General features: G+C 34.3%; 2 protein-coding genes and 1 non-coding gene across 4 annotated transcripts; 1 reads left to right on the forward strand and 2 right to left on the reverse strand.

The window, feature by feature from the left end:
* Positions 1-700: 700 nt before the first annotated feature.
* LOC127086758 (CASP-like protein 1B1) lies at positions 701-1,869 on the reverse strand. The gene is made up of 3 exons (XM_051027560.1): positions 1,517-1,869; positions 1,188-1,311; positions 701-1,090 (listed from the first exon to the last, which is right to left on the reverse strand). Exons 1-3 carry the CDS (start codon positions 1,756-1,758, stop codon positions 848-850), a joined length of 609 nt encoding a protein of 202 aa, XP_050883517.1. The 5' UTR covers positions 1,759-1,869; the 3' UTR covers positions 701-847.
* A 4,035-nt stretch (positions 1,870-5,904) lies between these two features.
* LOC127116069 (small nucleolar RNA R71) lies at positions 5,905-6,011 on the reverse strand. Its single transcript, XR_007801055.1, has one exon. It is a non-coding gene; the product is annotated as a small nucleolar RNA R71 (small nucleolar RNA).
* Positions 6,012-8,838: 2,827 nt separating this feature from the next.
* LOC127086769 (protein LSD1) lies at positions 8,839-12,229 on the forward strand. 2 transcript variants are annotated; one of them, XM_051027575.1, is made up of 7 exons: positions 8,839-9,076; positions 9,615-9,728; positions 10,111-10,221; positions 11,287-11,393; positions 11,594-11,656; positions 11,780-11,851; positions 11,940-12,229. In XM_051027575.1, the coding sequence occupies exons 2-7, from the start codon at positions 9,617-9,619 to the stop codon at positions 11,979-11,981; spliced, it is 507 nt and encodes a 168-aa protein (XP_050883532.1). In that variant the 5' UTR covers positions 8,839-9,076; positions 9,615-9,616; the 3' UTR covers positions 11,982-12,229. The 2 variants fall into 2 exon arrangements, with proteins under 2 accessions (XP_050883532.1, XP_050883528.1); XM_051027571.1 differs by having other exon boundaries at positions 8,843-9,076; positions 11,287-11,399.
* Positions 12,230-17,404: the final 5,175 nt, after the last annotated feature.

Here is a 17,404-nt window from a genome sequence, read left to right on the forward strand (position 1 = left end):
AATATTGTTTCGACATCAAAACCTCTCGAGCTTTTCCACCTAGACTTGTTTGGCCTTTCACAGATAAGAAGTTTAGGAGACAATTATTACGGGTTTGTAATTATTGATGACTACTCTAAGTTCACTTGGACGTTATTTCTAAAATATGAAACTTTAGAAGCTTTCGTTAATTTTTCTAAGCTTGTATAAATTTTAATTCAATTACGATTTTTAAATACTACAGTTCACATTTTCTCTTGTATTTAGAGTCACTTATTCGAAATTCAAAAATATGTCTATTTTGATTTTGAAGATCTTATCCACCATTACATGTATCTTTAGGATTCTTGTGATTCAATAAAATCACATTGTAACACTAATTGGAGCTATTTTTCATTAATGTGGCTTTTCCTCTATTGAATTTGAAGGGGTGCATTGGAATCTTGTTGTACCACAAATACACATTCATGGAAGAGAGGAATTTGTTTGTAGTTAGAAGAATTATCTACTTATTAGGAAAGGGATATCGTCATTTGGACAATCCCTGTACAAATTGATAGAACCAACACACTTTTGATATTTTCTGAAGGTACGAGGATGAAGTCCTTGTTAAGGATGGTTTGTCTATATTTACTTTGAATACTTTGTAAACAGCTTTTTGAATATAATCTTTTAGCTCAACTACTAGTTGAGCTAAGGAACTTAAAGAAATTGAAGATGCAAGATTCAATTCTATACTATTTTATTTATCTTTCAAGTATAACTAATTACATATATCAAACACTAACACTCAAACAAAGGAAAGTGAACATAGAGAAAACAACATAGGTTCATTTGTATAACACAAAGGTATATATGTATCATATCATCAAGGACTGGTAGCATGATTAATGCGATTTGGCTTTAGAAGCTTAGCAATGGACATCACTGTGATAATCAAAAGAAGAATGAAACCAATGAAAGAAGCAATGAGTGCACCACCACCTCTATTGCAATAGCTTTCAAATTTGTCACATATCTTAACCCACCTTGCATGTGAATTACCATTTCTTCCTAACTCTGACATGAATGTTGCTGCTCCATCTCCAGCTGATGCTAGAGCCATAGTTAACTTCCCACCAAAAAAAATAAATATAATCATTCAATCAAAACTCAAAAAAATATTTGTAGAATTTATGTAAATTTAATGGTAATAAACTTTTTTTTACCATGTCTAATATTGCAATCAATGCAAGACGAAGTCCTTTGTAATCATATTGGGGTCCTAATACATCCAATGCTATCATCACCAAGTTATGGAAACTAGCATTTGCATTTGCTATCACAAAGAACCTTCATCACCACACAATGATATATGTTAGTATAAAATGGAGGATCGAACTATATAAACACTAACATAGTAATAATTTGAAAAAACAAATAAATTAAATATAATCACAAATGTCAGCGTCAGTATCAGACACCGATACAGACACACATTTTTTCAGAGGTGTTAGTGTTACGGAACAAACTATATTCTATGATGTTTAAATCTTACACAAAGGCTGGAGTTTGATTAAACTTTGCAGAAAGAGTAGCAGTTATTGGATTGTTGCCAATGGTGCCAACAATCAAACTCTTGGTCTGTTTGTTGAGTGCCATCACAAGAGTTGCAGCTGTAGTGGCAAAAAATGCAACCACTCTAAGTGACAAAAGGATCCAATCCTTGTTTGTCTTTGTCTCATGAACATCATTGAAGCCTAGTTCAGCTTTCTCTTCTTCACCATTTCTTGAAGCCATTGTTTAACTTAATTGCAAGAGATGGTATAATTAAGAAAGTGATGGTTAATAATGATCCACATTGATGGGTTATTATAGATATAGGGACATTGGCATTAATCAAACCATATCATTTGTTAAGTCTAAGAAGCTAAGTGTATGCTCTATTCCATGTATGTATTTCTTGGGCGGTATACCCAACTCATAACTTTAGGTTGGTGTAGTTGGTGAAGAAACATGAAAGAATTCACCAATATTGTTCATTTAGTTTTAAAGTTAGTTTACATGTTCGAAAAGATAAAAATAAAATAAAAGTTAGTTTAGGAAGTAAATTCAAACCATAGGTAAGAATTAATCCCCATATAGAATCCCATAGGTAAGAAAAAAATTGCATAATTAGGGTCAAAAGTATCCACCATCTGTAGGAATTTTTATTTAATTGGAGAACTAGTTCTACATTCATAGAATCTGAGGACTAAAAATTTCTCATAAAACAATGTATGTATCTTCATGTGATAGACATATTTTTCTAGTCAGAATTTAAATTTACTATGTTAGTATTCAATGTAAGAAGATATAATACAAATTATCTCTAAAATAATTATATATATAAAAAATTAATTATTAGTAAATTATTTCTAAGACTTTTTGACTACTCTTCTATTCGAGAGAAAAAAAAGGATCTAGTTGACATTAATTCAGTTTGTCATTTTTGGTTAACAACTCAATTATGTTTAGGTGTAAACTAATGTCCCATTGCGTTGTGTTATCAATTGGCATTAGCTAGGATATAATTCAACATAAATAGTAATTTATGTGTGAATAGTATCATCATTGTGTTGTAAAACAAAAACATAGATGTTGTCGGGCTTTCCTGCGCATGTGGAGCATGTGCTGCAGTATAGACCCCAAATATTAGAATATTAGAGGGTTCAAATGTTTGAAATTTTTAATTTTTTTTCATAAATATTAATAAAAATAAATAAAATTTTATTAAAAATACTCAATAATCGAAAAAAATATTATAAATAAAAATTCAATACATATAAAAATCAAAATTGATCAAAATTCAAAATAATTATAATTAAGTTTATTTTAATTAATATATAATTATATTTTTGTTATATATATTTTTTAATTAATATATAATTGTATTTTTGATATATATATATATATATTTTAATTATTATAATTGTGTTTTAAAAAAAATTTAGGTCCATTTTTATAATTATATCAGGGTCACCAATATAATTGGGTCGGTCCTGGATTATGTAAATCTTGTCTTTGCTTGTGAATAGGTGGAAACCCATTCAACTATGCCGATTCAATCACCCCAACGGTATAATCGTAACTTTTCCAACTAATTTAGCCTAATCAATTAGATGAATACCTTCTATAAATAGCTTTAGTCAAAAAAATTCCTTTTTACTTTGATTTTAATTTTTTTTTAGTTTCTCTCTCATTCATTTATTTAGCGCTCTTTCAATTTTTTAATTTATTTTCAAGCACTTTCTCTTATTCAAGAACAAAACTTAATTATGTCTTTTTGTGATTCTCAAAATTGTTCTCAAAGTTGTGGTAATGTTGAGGAATCCAATTCACAGTCTATTTCAACGTCCCCGTCTCTTATTTTTACAAAGGTAGTTCTATCTAGGTACATTGAGATTTTCCCCCCAATTCAAGACCATATTTCTCTTCGCCATTCAACTTCTAGGTGATGGGACTAATGTTTCTTGAGCCTTGTTTGTTTCCTCACTAGTGTAACATTTCACATTACTTCCTTATTCGATGTAAGGTGGTGTGATGTTGTATGTAAGCTAATGTCCTAATGTGATATCTCATTGCACCATGTTAGGTGTTGTGGGGCCTAATGTGGCTTTGGCTAGTCCTAGGAAAGGTAGGTCAGTTAGGATGTTACGGGGATAATAACTCGTAATTTGTGAGAGATTAAAGACTTCATTATTTGATTTTATTTTATGATAGCAAGCTTTATTAGATTAACTTAAGTAGATTTTGTTATTTTAGTTCAATTAGTTTAGAACACACTAGGTACTTTCTTTTGGGAATTTCATGTGTTTGTTTCTTGTGTAGGACTACTTTATGATAAGTTCTGGTATGGTTGAATTAGTGTATCAATTAAACCTCACTCCCCAATAGATTTTAGATCCAGAAGATGTTATAAGGAGTGAAGGCCTTCAGAATTAGGTCAAACATGGCATGAGTGTGAAGATTGAAGCAAAAGCTAATTGGAAAAATTGAATGGATAAGATCAAACATTATAGGACAAAACCCTGTAAAAGTTGTTGAACACAGAATTAGCGAGTTGTTTGTTTGTCTGCGCAGTAGAGCTGCCACATGACATGTTGTCCCTTGCATACTGAGTTGTACTACCTGATGTTGATTCGAGGGAAAAGAGAAGGAATATGTTGATTTCCTTGGGCCAAAACAATGAATATTCTCAAGGCGCGTGATCCAATGACAAGACAAAAACCCTAAACTTAGAGGATATAAAAGGGACATATTAAAATAAATGAAAGAGGTTCAGAAGTTGAGAGACTTGAGAAATTACTCAAAAAAGTATCTTGTTGAAGAAGATAAAGTCTAAACCTGTAGTGAATAGTTCCTTTCATCCTTCCATTATTGAATAAGTGTTAAGCTTCCTGGCGTGACACAACTTGCCTCCTGTTGATTGAAAGATTGAAAGGAGTAGAGTGTCATACTTAGGTTTACATTATCTTTTCATTTGTGTTTAGAAATGTTGACTGTAAGAACTTGTGTTGTTGTATTTCTTTTCCTCACCATGAGTTAAACCTAGTTATGTTGAGTAATGTGAATTTTAATGAAAACTATTATTTTGTATTAAAATGGTGTGATTTGAAGTGATGTCTTTTTTCTATGTGAAATAATGTTATACATTTGTTTCTTTGCTTGATCACCTTAGAAATAGGTAAAAGTTGGTTAATGATTGAAAGATCTATTAACTAATGAAATTCATAAGTAAATATGGTTGAAAATAGTATGATAGACATATTCACTAGATTAGTCACTTTATAGAGAAATGACTACAACCATAGGGGAAATCAAAAGTTAAAAAAAGACATGTTTTAATGTTGTATGCATACACTACTAGATCACCTTCTGCCTCATCCGTCACGACAGATCTCATAAGAGACACACAATATATGAACTTCATTAAATAAATCATTGTTCACCTGACTCTCACGGTTGAACTAACTTCTCTTTTATTATTTATTGTTATTTAACCTGAACATGTGACAACCATTACTATTGTTACCTTTTTTATCATGACTATTCACAAGATTTTACTGTGAGAATCAACTTAAGTTATTACAATCTCCGTGGGATCGATACTCTTACTTTTACGACACTTGTTACTATTTGATTGTGTATACTTACACTTATAAATAGCGCAACGAGTTTTTGGCATCGTTGTCAGGGATTGTATCAATAAAACTTTGATTTTCTAAAAAATTTGAGAAAAGTTCATTAGAGCTTTTTAAAAAAAAAATCTTCTGGTGACACAACATGCTCGCGTATGCTGCATTCGTAGGTTGCAGACTCTAGTATACATAAGAGACCCTGAGCCTGAAAGAACACTCAGATTACTAAGGGTATTTCAAACTACTTGTCACTTACCATGAAGCTCTCCTCTTACTCATGTGTTTGATGTTTTTGAAGAACCATTTAAATATCCCTTTGAAGAACTTGAAGAATTACAACTGGAGAAAGAAGGATTCATGGAAAAAAAATTATATTATTGGCATTGCCAATGATATAGCAAGAAACGTAAGAGATTATGTTGTGTTTGATCTTAATTCCATGAACACAAGAACCATACGACCAAAGATCACAGTGGCACAATTTGAGTTCAAGCCTATGATGTTCCAAATGTTACAAGCTATTGGTGAATACTCAATAGTTGCTAATGAAGATCCACATTTACACTTGAGGTAATTTCTAAAAATTGCTAGTAACTTCAAAATCCTTGGAATTATTGATGATGCTTTTAGATTGAGGTTGTTTCCATACCTTCTAAGGGATATAACAAAAAGTTGGCTCAATTCCTTAGAACCTAATTCCATAGCCACATGGAATGCCTTTGCTGAAAAGTTTTTAGCTGAGTATTTTCCTCCTGTCAAGAATGCGAAAATGAGAAATGAAATAACTTCATTTAGGAAAGGAGATGATGAGTCTTTGTTTGATGCTTGGGAAAGATTCAAGGAATTATTAAGGTAATGTCCACACCGTGGGATCCAAATCTGTATTCAATTGAAAACATTTTACAATGGATTAGTAACATCATCAATAAACATTTTGGATGCATTGTTGTCTAGGGGTGGCAAACGGGTATGCCCGCCCCGTTTAGGCCCTCCCCACAAAAGCCCGCAAAAAATGGGGCGGGGCGGGATGGTCATAGTTGAGGATGCGGGCCTAAAACATAGGCTCGGCCCACAAAAAATGAGGACGGGGAAAGCCCGCGGGCACTTCACTTTTTAAACCTAAAAATGCAAAAGTTTATGTAAATGCTCGAGCCCGCAAAAGCTCGCGAATAAAACAGGGCGGGGCGGGACGGACACATCAGAGAGTGAGGGCCTAAATCCTTGGCCCACCCCGCACTAAAGTGCGGGCAAAACGGGCATGCCCAATGGGCCGGACCCGTTTTGCCACCCCTATTATTGTCTATGTCCTATGAAAAAGGTTAAAAATTGATTGAGAGTATTGTTATCAACACATATCAATAGGTGGTTACTAAAGTAGGCATTGTAGTTGTTCCAAAGAAGCCAATTAGTGTTCATGAAGTCACTGAGACCACAACCTTAGCTTCTCAAGTGTACCAAATACATAAAATGATGAAGAACATGATAATGAGTTATAATGCGCCATCTGTGAGCCACCAGCGGCCGAGCCAGTCAAAGTTGTAACAGATCCTAATGATGTTGCATGTTTGTGTTGTAGGAGAGCTCACTTATTTGAATAATATTAAGCTAACCTTGTTTTTGTGAATTATGTCGCAACAAAAAATACAACAACTCCTACAATAATACATACAACCCTACATGGCGTAAACATCCAAACTTTTCATTGAGTGACACCCAAAATCAACTTAAGCCTCAATCGCCATAAATTCCCCCCTGTTTTTTATACACCAAATCATGTTGTGGTTACACAGGGAAATAACCAACTAGAAAATATTTTGAATATATGAAACTAAGAATCAGTTTCAAGCTCAACCTGGAAGCATCAAAAAATTGAAAAACCAAGTTGGGCTAATTGCTTATGCACTTACTTCAAGACCTATGGGAGTACTCCCAAGTTCCACTGAAATGCCAACATCTACTTTTTGTGCTAAGAGCACTGAAACATGCAAAGTCATCTCATTGAGAAGTGGCACAAAGTATGAAGAACCAAACCAATAAAACACTGACCAATGAAGAAAAGATCTAAAGTTTTTTTATGCATCAGGAGAAAAGCTTGTAACACCTACAACAACTCCCATAGTTGAAGAAAGAACATAAATACTGTAAGTTTAGCAAGCTAATCTGATGACTTCTGGCACGGCATCTACAATATCAGAACCGACTACTGATATGCCAAAAGTCAGCACAACATCCAAATTTGTGTATGAGATACCACCACCACCTTTTCCCCAAAGGATTAGAAAGGCTAAAGAAACGCAACAATTTAGAAATTTTATGGAGATTCTAAAGCAGCTTCACGTCAACATACCTTAAGCGCAACAATGATTCTTAACACTAAAGATTTCTAGGATATACAAAGATAAGAAATCTTAAGAGCTTGTGCAATAAAAAAATAAATATTTTTGCTCAAAGTTATTCTTGTTAGATTGTTCGTGAGTTGTTAACCTTCCTTCAAATCTTCAGCTCCGTTTTATAGAGGCGGGAAAAGAGTCGTTGGAAAGTAGATTGCATAAGTGATTTTTGAAAAACAGTAGTTCCAAGAGAGAGACGTTGGAAGATGGGTCTTGTTAAGATTTTCATCCAATGAATAATAGCATTGTCCATTGCTTCTTTTTCATACTAGGTATATATCAAATGTTGGAGCAGACTTAAGAGGTCAGATCAACTTTCCTTGAGCCTTGCACTAAGAAACTCTAGTTGACTTTTCCCATAAGTCCGGCGTTGACAAGATTGGTATGTTATGGAGATAGAGTACGGACCAGAGATTGGGCACTTTTAGCTGAGGTCTCCAGAGTCTGAGTTGTCACCAGAGTTTTTGATGCTTCAGAAACTTAAACACCATGTTCAGAGTCATCAGATTTTGATGCTTCAGAAACTTAAACACCATGTTCAGAGTCATCAGATTATGATCTTTCAGAATCTGAAACTTTTAGCATCTCTACATATACTTTCATCAGGGTTAATTCTTAGTTGAATTATAAACTTATGATCCTATACACTTGAACGTATATTAGTATATCAAATTATTCTTTAAATACTTTCTTATCATCAAAATTCAAAAAATATGAACAATTTTGTTTCAACATAAATTATCTAAATTTAAATTTATTTCTTAATAGATGGTTTGGCCTAGTCCACCTCCTATTTACCTCCCTCCTTCTTTTCTTATTATATGTGACCTTTATTTATAAAAAACTTATAAATCATCATTTTGGTTTCAATTCTATATTTAGTCTCATGTTTAAATAAAAAAACAATAATTATAAATATTTTATTTATTTTATTTTATATTTATTATTCAATTTTCAACCGTTATTTTTATCATACACAATAAATTTAATTTATTATAAATTTATTTTGCTAATTTTTAAGATACCAACTATTAGATGTAAACTAATTAGTTAGTAATATCCTTTATGGTAAGATTTCTTTCCTAATTCGAAACTAAAAAATCATTTTTATTTCTGTTAACCTATTTTTAGAAATATAAAAAAAATGGGTAAAGAAAATTCTGAGTCAAAAAACACTATTTTACCACATTAAATGAAGTCAAAGTTTATACAAAAAGAACATTCCAAGCAATTTTCATAGCAAAGTAACAGAATATAATAAATTTTATACCATTTTGGTAAAAAAAAAAATTGTTTTTTAATGCATAAAGCTTAAAGTAAAAAAAAGAAAAAAATCGGTGAAGAAGTTTCCGCACATCATCAATCCAGAAAGAAGAATTAAACAAGACTTGAATTTGAAGGCAAAAAAGATCAAAACTTTGATAGAAATAAATCGCAATTGAATCAAAAACGTTTCCTTTTTGTTCTTTTCATTCATAGTTTGATTCTTCTTTTGATTTCTCCGCACAACAATTTTGCTGTGCGTTTTCCCAATTCACTATATTGCAGGTATTCTTTTTCTTAGATCTTTCAATCTTTATATTTCATCAAAATTATTGGGTTTGTAATTCTATGCTATGATAATTATTATTGGTGTGGTAGGCTTTGTTTTGTTCTTAGAATTTTGAATATTTTGGTGTTTGAAAATGTAAAGATTAAATTTTTTCTTGTGATGATGGTGGTTGTCGTAGAAAAGATGGTTGAATATGGATTTCGGAGAACTCAATAGTTTAAAATTCAACCCTTGGTTATTGTAAAGAATATATCTTGTGAATGATGTTGGTTGTTGGTTGAAAAATGGATGAATCTCGACTTAGGTGGTTTGAACATGTGTGTTAGAGAAGTACTATTGATTTGATAGAGTGCAATGGTTTGGCAAGAGATATAAGATTTCTACCTAGTTGGATAAGCCTTTGTTATTATTGTGCATCTTGTGACAAATTGTCATTTCATGTTTTTGTTTCTTTTTCATTATGGCTGTGGTGTTGTCTATTTTCTTTGTTCTCTTTTTAAGTATGTTTGATTATGGTGTTGTTTAACTTTGTAGCTATGCGGAGCCACATTGTGTGTAGTGGGTGTAGGAACATGTTGCTTTACCCTAGAGGAGCAACCAATGTTTGTTGTGCATTGTGCAACACGATTACTCCTGTTCTTCCTCCCGGTACGTTTCCTTTTTCTGTTTCTGTTATCAAGATTTCAGGATTTGAGGAAGTTTCTTGCTCCATGCTTAGTGTGTTTAGTTAACTTGATTGCACGCTTGGGTTATGTAGTAAGCTTTTAGCTTTCGCAGTTATGGAATGGAAGCCACTTTGGTTGTTGGTTCTTCCAAGGGGGAAATTAACTCAATAATACCAGTTTTGTACAGAATTGGACTCGAGTTCTATAAAATAGTTCAATCGTTATCGTAGTTCCTCATTCCCAATGTAAAACGAATGTAGCGTGTAGCCATCTTGTTGTTCCAGCTAGATTAAAAGTTCATTTGTTGTTGGATTTAAAGTAATTGGTTACATCTGAGGATCTTAAATTTTCTAATGTGCGTGCAGGAATGGAAATGTCGCAACTTTATTGTGGAGGCTGTAGGACATTGCTAATGTACACACGCGGAGCTACCAGCGTGAGATGTTCCTGCTGTAACACTATAAATCTTGTACCAGGTATAATATATTTTCAGTTACGTGTTGCCAGATTTATACAGCTATTTAGTTTAATATGAATCTTGTTGCACTGCATGCTGATTTGCTGATAAACGCACCTTTCCAATTTGTAACTGTAGTAATGTGTTTGTAGTTTTCTTGGTCATTAAATACACTTAATTCATTTATGGTGATGTCTATTAATGAATGCAAGCCAATTATATGTACACCATACTCAAACAAGTATTTGTCGTCTACTCAGTGATCAACGGACATGAAAGAGACCGTGCTGTGTAGTGAAATATCATGAATACTTTTTATATCTCACACACATTTCTTTGTGCGAGAACCCTCTGCTTTTGAAACGTAGAGATGTGTACAATGTAAAAGCCCACGCTCCACTTTGTGCTGAAATTCAGTTTTATTCAGAAGAATGGGATTGACAAGCGTTGAATTTTCGATCGGTTGGTTGTATTATTTGATACCTTGTCAATTCCCAACCCTTCTAAAAGCGTAAGATGTTTGGTTAAAGGCTCAGAATTGGTTTTTGTGTCTCTAACAACTAAAACGTACAGCAAGAAATATCCAACAAACATAATATCTTCTGATTATTCCTAGAACAGCATATAGTTCCCCTATTCTCTTTACCAACATGGTATCAGGGCCAAAATGAAAAGTCTAAAAATCGTGCATACTTGACTGACTGTGTTTCAACTTTGATCGTCTTCCCTCTACTTTGTTCAAGGCTCACCTCTGGTGCAGCCTTTTCTCTTTCCTCTGCATTGGTGGAGCAGTGGAGCTGAAGTTACTATTCTCTGAGCATTATATCCACTGGCCTACCCTGCTGTCATTCTTACTATCCTTAGTTTGTCCAGTGCGCCATTGTACACCTCAATTGAAGCTGTTATTAACTATTTCAGTAACTGGAACAGTTGGTTCACTGCATGGTATTAAATCCTTTTTGACGGTGTGATTTATAGTTTCGTCCTTGTTGGTCCTTATTTTATAGTAAGAATTTATGTCAACAATCATATATGCTAAATTGTTTACTGACTTGTTCTTGGGTTTTGTGTATGTATCAAAAAGATTCTAATCAAATGAGCCATATCCATTGTGGGAACTGTCGAACAACACTCGTGTATCCTTATGGAGCTCCCTCGGTCAAATGTGCAATATGTCACTATATTACTAATGTCAGTGTAAGTATACATTGATGGAATTATATTAATCCGTGATTTCACTTTCTATTTCTCTGTGCCTGCCTCTCATTTGATATCACCATTACATGAAATTTTTAAAAAATATGATGTGAATCTTTGGCATTTTATGTAATTTTCTGTTAAGCTGAATTCTTTTACGAATTCGCCACTTGTGCTTCGTTGTCCTTCTGTAGATGACCAATGGAAGGCCACCGCTTCCTGCACAGCGACCTAATGAAACAACCAGTTCAGAAACGGTATCTTCTATTGCATCATTATTGCTTTTGATTTTTCTTTCTGTCGGTTATTATTCACTGTACATACCATGGTTTACCGTTATGATATCTAACAAGTATACGTATGATCGTATTACCCTGCAGTCAAGACCCCGCTTTGAGAGCCAAACTGTAGTAGTAGAAAATCCTATGTCCGTTGATTCAAGTGGGAAATTGGTAATTACTATCTCTTTTCTTTCACTGTTTTTTCTCCGATTTTTTAACAAAACAAGGTCTAATTGTAAGAATGTGAACTCTGGCACAGGTAAGCAATGTTGTCGTGGGTGTTACAACAGAGAAGAAGTGATGATACTTAAAGGTTGTTGGTTCCTTAAAATATTGTTGTGCATGTGATGTTTAGGCCTGCAATGTTTGAATTAAAGTCTAGACTCTTCTCCGACAAAGGTTTAGTCTGATTTCATGTATTTGTATGTATTATACAAGGTTGGAAAAGTAAAAAAAAAGAGCACAAAGCTTGTCATTCATGTGATTGCTACAGCCTATTTTTTGGCTTCATTTGTATCTAGAGCTAAAATCAAAGGTGCTTTTGATTTATATTTTGGTGACTTAGCAAAGCATGATCACTAGAACGATGTGTTAATTTTATTTCTTGTTTTCTTATTTTCCATTCATTTTCCGACCTTTGTGGGCGTTTGCTATTTGAACATTTATTTTCTGTGTTATTGGGTTTGGTTTCTATGGAGAACGAAAATGATCAATTTAATGGAAAAAGGTAAGAGTTTATTGGAAGGATTGGGATGTTTGAATTAGAAGATGTATGATCATTTGTGTGGAAAAATATGTTCACGATGAACAACATTTTTTTTGGTAAGAAAATTTTATTTATCGTTGATGTCCAATAGGATAGTTCCTTTGACACCTTGCTTGTAATCTAGGAAAGTTGCATATCATATCCCTTTGGTCCTATGAGAATGAAGTGTAGATGCATATGTCAAAGTTTCAAAAATCTCTCATCCACTTAAAAAACTTTTGTCCCTGAAAATTACTTTAAGAAAATAATTCTGGATGAGACTTTCTCATCCGACTCTCCAGCTCCCACGTTACGTTTTCACTTGTTGGTCCTCCTTACACAACCCTTACCAAGGAAATATTTTTAGCATACAACTTCTTTACTTCCCGATCCTCTATCCACATGTGTGATGCCTCAACAGTCAAGTTCTCTCTCACTTGTACATCGTCCACTTGGATCATATGAGATGGATCTAAAATGTATCTCCTCAACTGATACACATGAAACAAATCATGAAGATTAGCAAGCGGTGGCAAGGCAATCTGATATGTAATCTCTCTTATCCTCTGTAAGATCTGGTATGAACCAACAAAATATGGCATAAGCTTTTGAGACTTCAAAACTTGACCAACACCAGTTACCGGAATAACTCGTAAGAACACATGATCTCCCTCTTGGATTTCAAGTGTTTTGTAGAAATATGTTGTATATTTCATTGTGTTTGGAACTCTTACATGTGAGGTATAAATAGAATACAATAGGTTGAAAATTGTACCATAATTTGTTAATAAACAGAAAAATGACTTCTTATAATTATTGCTATCTAAATAAGGAAATAGTAATTACCTAAATAAAGAAATATCAATAATAGATAATAACTCTATTTACACCATTGTTTTGTAACGCTTGATAAATCATAATTAACTGATTATGATTTGATATGTGCTAATCTTCAACACTCCCCTTCAATCTGGGTGGTAGATGTCTATCATGTCCAAATTGGATTTGATATTTTCATAAGTATTTCTTGGAAGAGTCTTGGTTAAGATATCTGCAATTTACTTGCATGATGGGACACGATCAATACTAATAATCTTATGATCAATTTCTTCTTTAATGAAGTGTCAGTCAATTTCCACATGTTTTGTTATATCATGTTGGACTGAGTTCTTTGCAATACTTATAGCAGTTTTGTTATCACATAGTAACTTCACAGTAGGGCTCACATGAATTTTGATTTCATCTAGCATGCTCTTAAGCCACATTCCTTCACAAATACTTAGGATCATAGCTCTAAATTTTGCTGTTGCACTACTCATCACTACAAATTGTTTCTTACTTCTCCAAATTACTAGGTTCCCCCACACAAATGAACAATAATTTGTAGTCGATTTTCTGCCTGTGGAGCACCCTGACCAATCTGGGTCTGTATAAACTTCAATGCCTCTGTTTGAATTCTTCTTGAAGTGGAGACCTCGTCCTGGTGTGCCTTTGAGGTATTGAAGGATTCTATTCTCCATTTTCATGTTAGACTCGGTTGGAGTTGACATGTGGCGACTAGCCAAGATTACCGCAAACCCAATGTCGGGCCTAGTGTGAGATAGGTAGATTAGTTTCCCAACTAGACTTTGATATCTATCTTTGTCGGCTAGTGGACTTTCATCTTCTCTTCCTTTTATTTATTCTATTGGTGTATTAGTTTCCTTGCACCCAAACATTCCAGTTTCTTGAAGTAAGTCAAGGGTGTATTTCCTTTGTGACACATAGATGCCATTCTTTATTCGTGCAACTTCCATTCCTAAAATATACTTAAGTTGTCCCAAGTCCTTAACTTCAAATTCATTTGCCAAAAGTCCCTTTAAATGATCAATTTGATCATAATCATTTCCTGTAATAACGATGTCATCAACATAAACAATGAACAAAGCTACCTTTCCTTCCATGGAGTGTTTAACAAACATAGTGTGATCTGATTGACATTGGTTGAACCCGTCTTTCTTGACAACTCGAGTCAATCTATCAAACCACGCCCTTGGAGACTACTTGAGTCCATAAAGGGATTTTCGGAGCCTGCGCACCATATTTGCGGTGCTGGATGATTCAAGTCCAGGAGGAATCTGCATATCAACTTTCTCTTCTAGGTCACCAGTTAAGAAGGCATTCTTGATGTCTAGTTGATGGAGTGGCCAATCTAAATTTTCAGCTAAAGACAGAATAACTCTAACTAAGTTTAGTTTGGCCATTGGTGAAAAAGTCTCTTCATATTTTACTCCATATGATTGAGTGAATCCCTTTGCTACAAGTCCAGCTTTGTACCGATTTATACCTTCATTTGCATTATACTTCATGGAGAATATCCATTTGCATCCTATCGGCTTCTTCCCTACAAGTAGCCTTGTGATCTCCCAAGTGTCATTCTTTATTAAGGCATGAACCTCTTCAGTTACGGTTGCTGCCCATTCAGAGTTTTGGAGTGCCTCATGGATGTTGCTTGGAATGTGTGTATTATCAAGAGTTGTTACAAAAGTTTTATAACTCTGGGATGATTTTCCATAAGATACAAATCTTTCAATGGGATGATTAGTACATGATCTTACATTTTTTTCTCAAGGCAATAGGAATATCAATATCATCAACATTCACAGAGTTAGGAGCAGTATTACCTGAGAGAACACCATTTCCTAGAGTCTTGGAGGTTTCTTGGTTCTGCATTGGAGTTGTTCAGGACTTTATTCCCTTATTGCTCTTCCTGTAGTACACATTCATGTTGTTTCTTGGTACAGTTTCTATTGTATGGGTTGTAGTTTCTACTGCAATATCCTTTACATTTTCTACTGCAATATCTTCTACATTTTCTGACGTAATCTCTTCTTGTCCACGAGTAGGTTCTGCATTTTTTGTTGCATTTTCATTTGGTTCATGTGTAGGTTCTAATGCCTCTGCAATGAGTTTGGGTTTAGTTAGATCAAGTTCCAAAAGTTGGGGTTCTATCACTTCAATTGGATATGTGTTCTCCCCTTGAATGCCAATTTTGGGGTAATATGGTTGATTCTAAAAAAAGGTTACATCCATGGTGTGGTAGAATTTTTTGTTTTGAGATGAATAACATTTGTATCCCTTTTGGTGAGGAGAGTAGCCAAGGAATATGCATTTAATGGATTTCATGTCAAGTTTACTGCGTTGGGGATCAAGATTATGGACAAAGGTTGTACATCCAAATATTTTCAAAGGAATATATGTAAGGATACAATTGGTTGGGTATAAGGTTTGGAGAGTGGAGTAGGGAATATGAAAGTTAAGGATCCAGGAAGGCATTCTATTTATAAGATAGGTTGCTGTCATACGGTGAACTGACTTTGTGTGTTTTGCTTTGAATCGCAATGTCGCGGATAGCAAGAGTCGCCACCGACTTTTATTTTATCCAAAAGGAAAGGACATAAAAGAACAAGAAAGACCTTGATTAGATTTTGGGTTCGGGAGGTACATTATACAAAGGGAAGGTGTTAGCACCCTTTGTATCCATGGTTATCCATGGGCTCTTAATTGCTTGATCACTTATGTTTGTCCGAAAAAAGTGTTTGTGATTTGCTTGAAAGTGTTTTGAAAAGAGAGTTTAACTTTGTAATGATTCTTGTGCGAATGTATACAAAGTATTTATCTCGTTTAATTTTGAAAGCGGTTTAGAAAAATATAACTTGGTAATGATTCTAGTATGAATGTATACCAAGTGGTGATTTTCTAAAAGATGTTTTGAAAGGTGTGGGGTGTGAAAAATAGTTTAAGTTGTGAGCAAGCATTTAGGAGCTATACCTACCCAAGGTATTTATGGGCATTTCCTATCCTTATGAGGGTAAAACTGTCCTTACTATTGAGAAGTAAGTAGTCTTATCCCTTTGGATGTAAAGGGTCATCGTAGGGTCATCGATTGGTCATTGAAGGCAACAGTTATGAGGATACCTTAGCATTCAAAGGGACTATCATCATTTAACCGTAGGCTATATCGAAGGGTCATCGAGGGACAAAGTCATATATTCGAAGGCACCGTCCGAGGGACTATGACTTATTTTGTAGGGACATGATGATTTAATCGAAGGGTCTGTGCTAAGTGTATCCCCACATTCGCGGGACATGACCGTAATACCGTAATACCGTAATACCGTAAGGCAACAAAGAGAGGTCCGAGATCACTTATTTAAAGGCAAAGTTTTACAATTAATTAGATAGCCGTAATCAATTAGGTGATTAGGTCCACATTAAAATCGATTACATAATTAGGACGAATCTCCACATTAAAATCAATTAGGTAATTTAGGATGAATCTCCACACTAAAATTAAGTGATTCAGAATCCATCTCCATAAGGGTATCCCACACATAAAGTGGAATACCTAGCCGGCCGTTTCCTCGGGAATATGTAAGCCTTTACACAATTCAGCACACGGGTTAGAACATCGAGATAAAGTACAATTGAAAATTGCACCACAAAATAAACACAACAGTCATAAAGTCAGGCCAAATAATGCAGAATTATAATAAATCTTGATTAGGTAAACATGAGGCAGAACAGAAAAGAAACAAAACAGCCACTGTCCCGTTCGCTCCTGCTTCGCCTAGCGAAGGCTTAGCGAGTGCTCGCTACAGGCTCGCTTAGCGATGTGCTAGCGAGCGGCTACGGGTTTTGAGTATGATAGCAGCATGATCTCCGGAACCCTGAACTTTATGGCATTTAATTACAGGAATAGCATGGATAAACATTCAGGATATTCAGGCATACTTAAATTCACATGTGAAATCAAATTACATATTCGAACATTTAATCATGATGCCTTATGTATGTAGAGATTACCGATTAAAAGCATAAAACAGTGGTGATGCGCAAACCTGTTTGCAACTGAACTGAGATGTTGAAGGGACTGACCACTCTTGGTATCGGATGGAGTTGGGCGGAGGTAACTTCGGTGCGAATGAGCGACCTTCAGG

Source organism: Lathyrus oleraceus, chromosome 1, assembly GCF_024323335.1.
Source record: "Lathyrus oleraceus cultivar Zhongwan6 chromosome 1, CAAS_Psat_ZW6_1.0, whole genome shotgun sequence".
Taxonomy (NCBI): Eukaryota; Viridiplantae; Streptophyta; class Magnoliopsida; order Fabales; family Fabaceae; genus Lathyrus; species Lathyrus oleraceus.

Coding starts and splice junctions, on each gene's coding strand:
- LOC127086758 (XM_051027560.1), bottom strand. CDS start 1,758: ATGGCTTCAAGAAATGGTGAAGAAGAGAAAGCTGAACTAGGCTTCAAT. Junction 1,312..1,516: donor AATCAAACTCCAGCCTTTGT/GTAAGATTTAAA, acceptor GTGGTGATGAAG/GTTCTTTGTGATAGCAAATG. Junction 1,091..1,187: donor TGATTGCAATATTAGACATG/GTAAAAAAAAGT, acceptor TTTGGTGGGAAG/TTAACTATGGCTCTAGCATC.
- LOC127086769 (XM_051027571.1), top strand. CDS start 9,617: ATGCGGAGCCACATTGTGTGTAGTGGGTGTAGGAACATGTTGCTTTAC. Junction 10,222..11,286: donor CACTATAAATCTTGTACCAG/GTATAATATATT, acceptor TGTATCAAAAAG/ATTCTAATCAAATGAGCCAT. Junction 11,657..11,779: donor AAACAACCAGTTCAGAAACG/GTATCTTCTATT, acceptor ATTACCCTGCAG/TCAAGACCCCGCTTTGAGAG.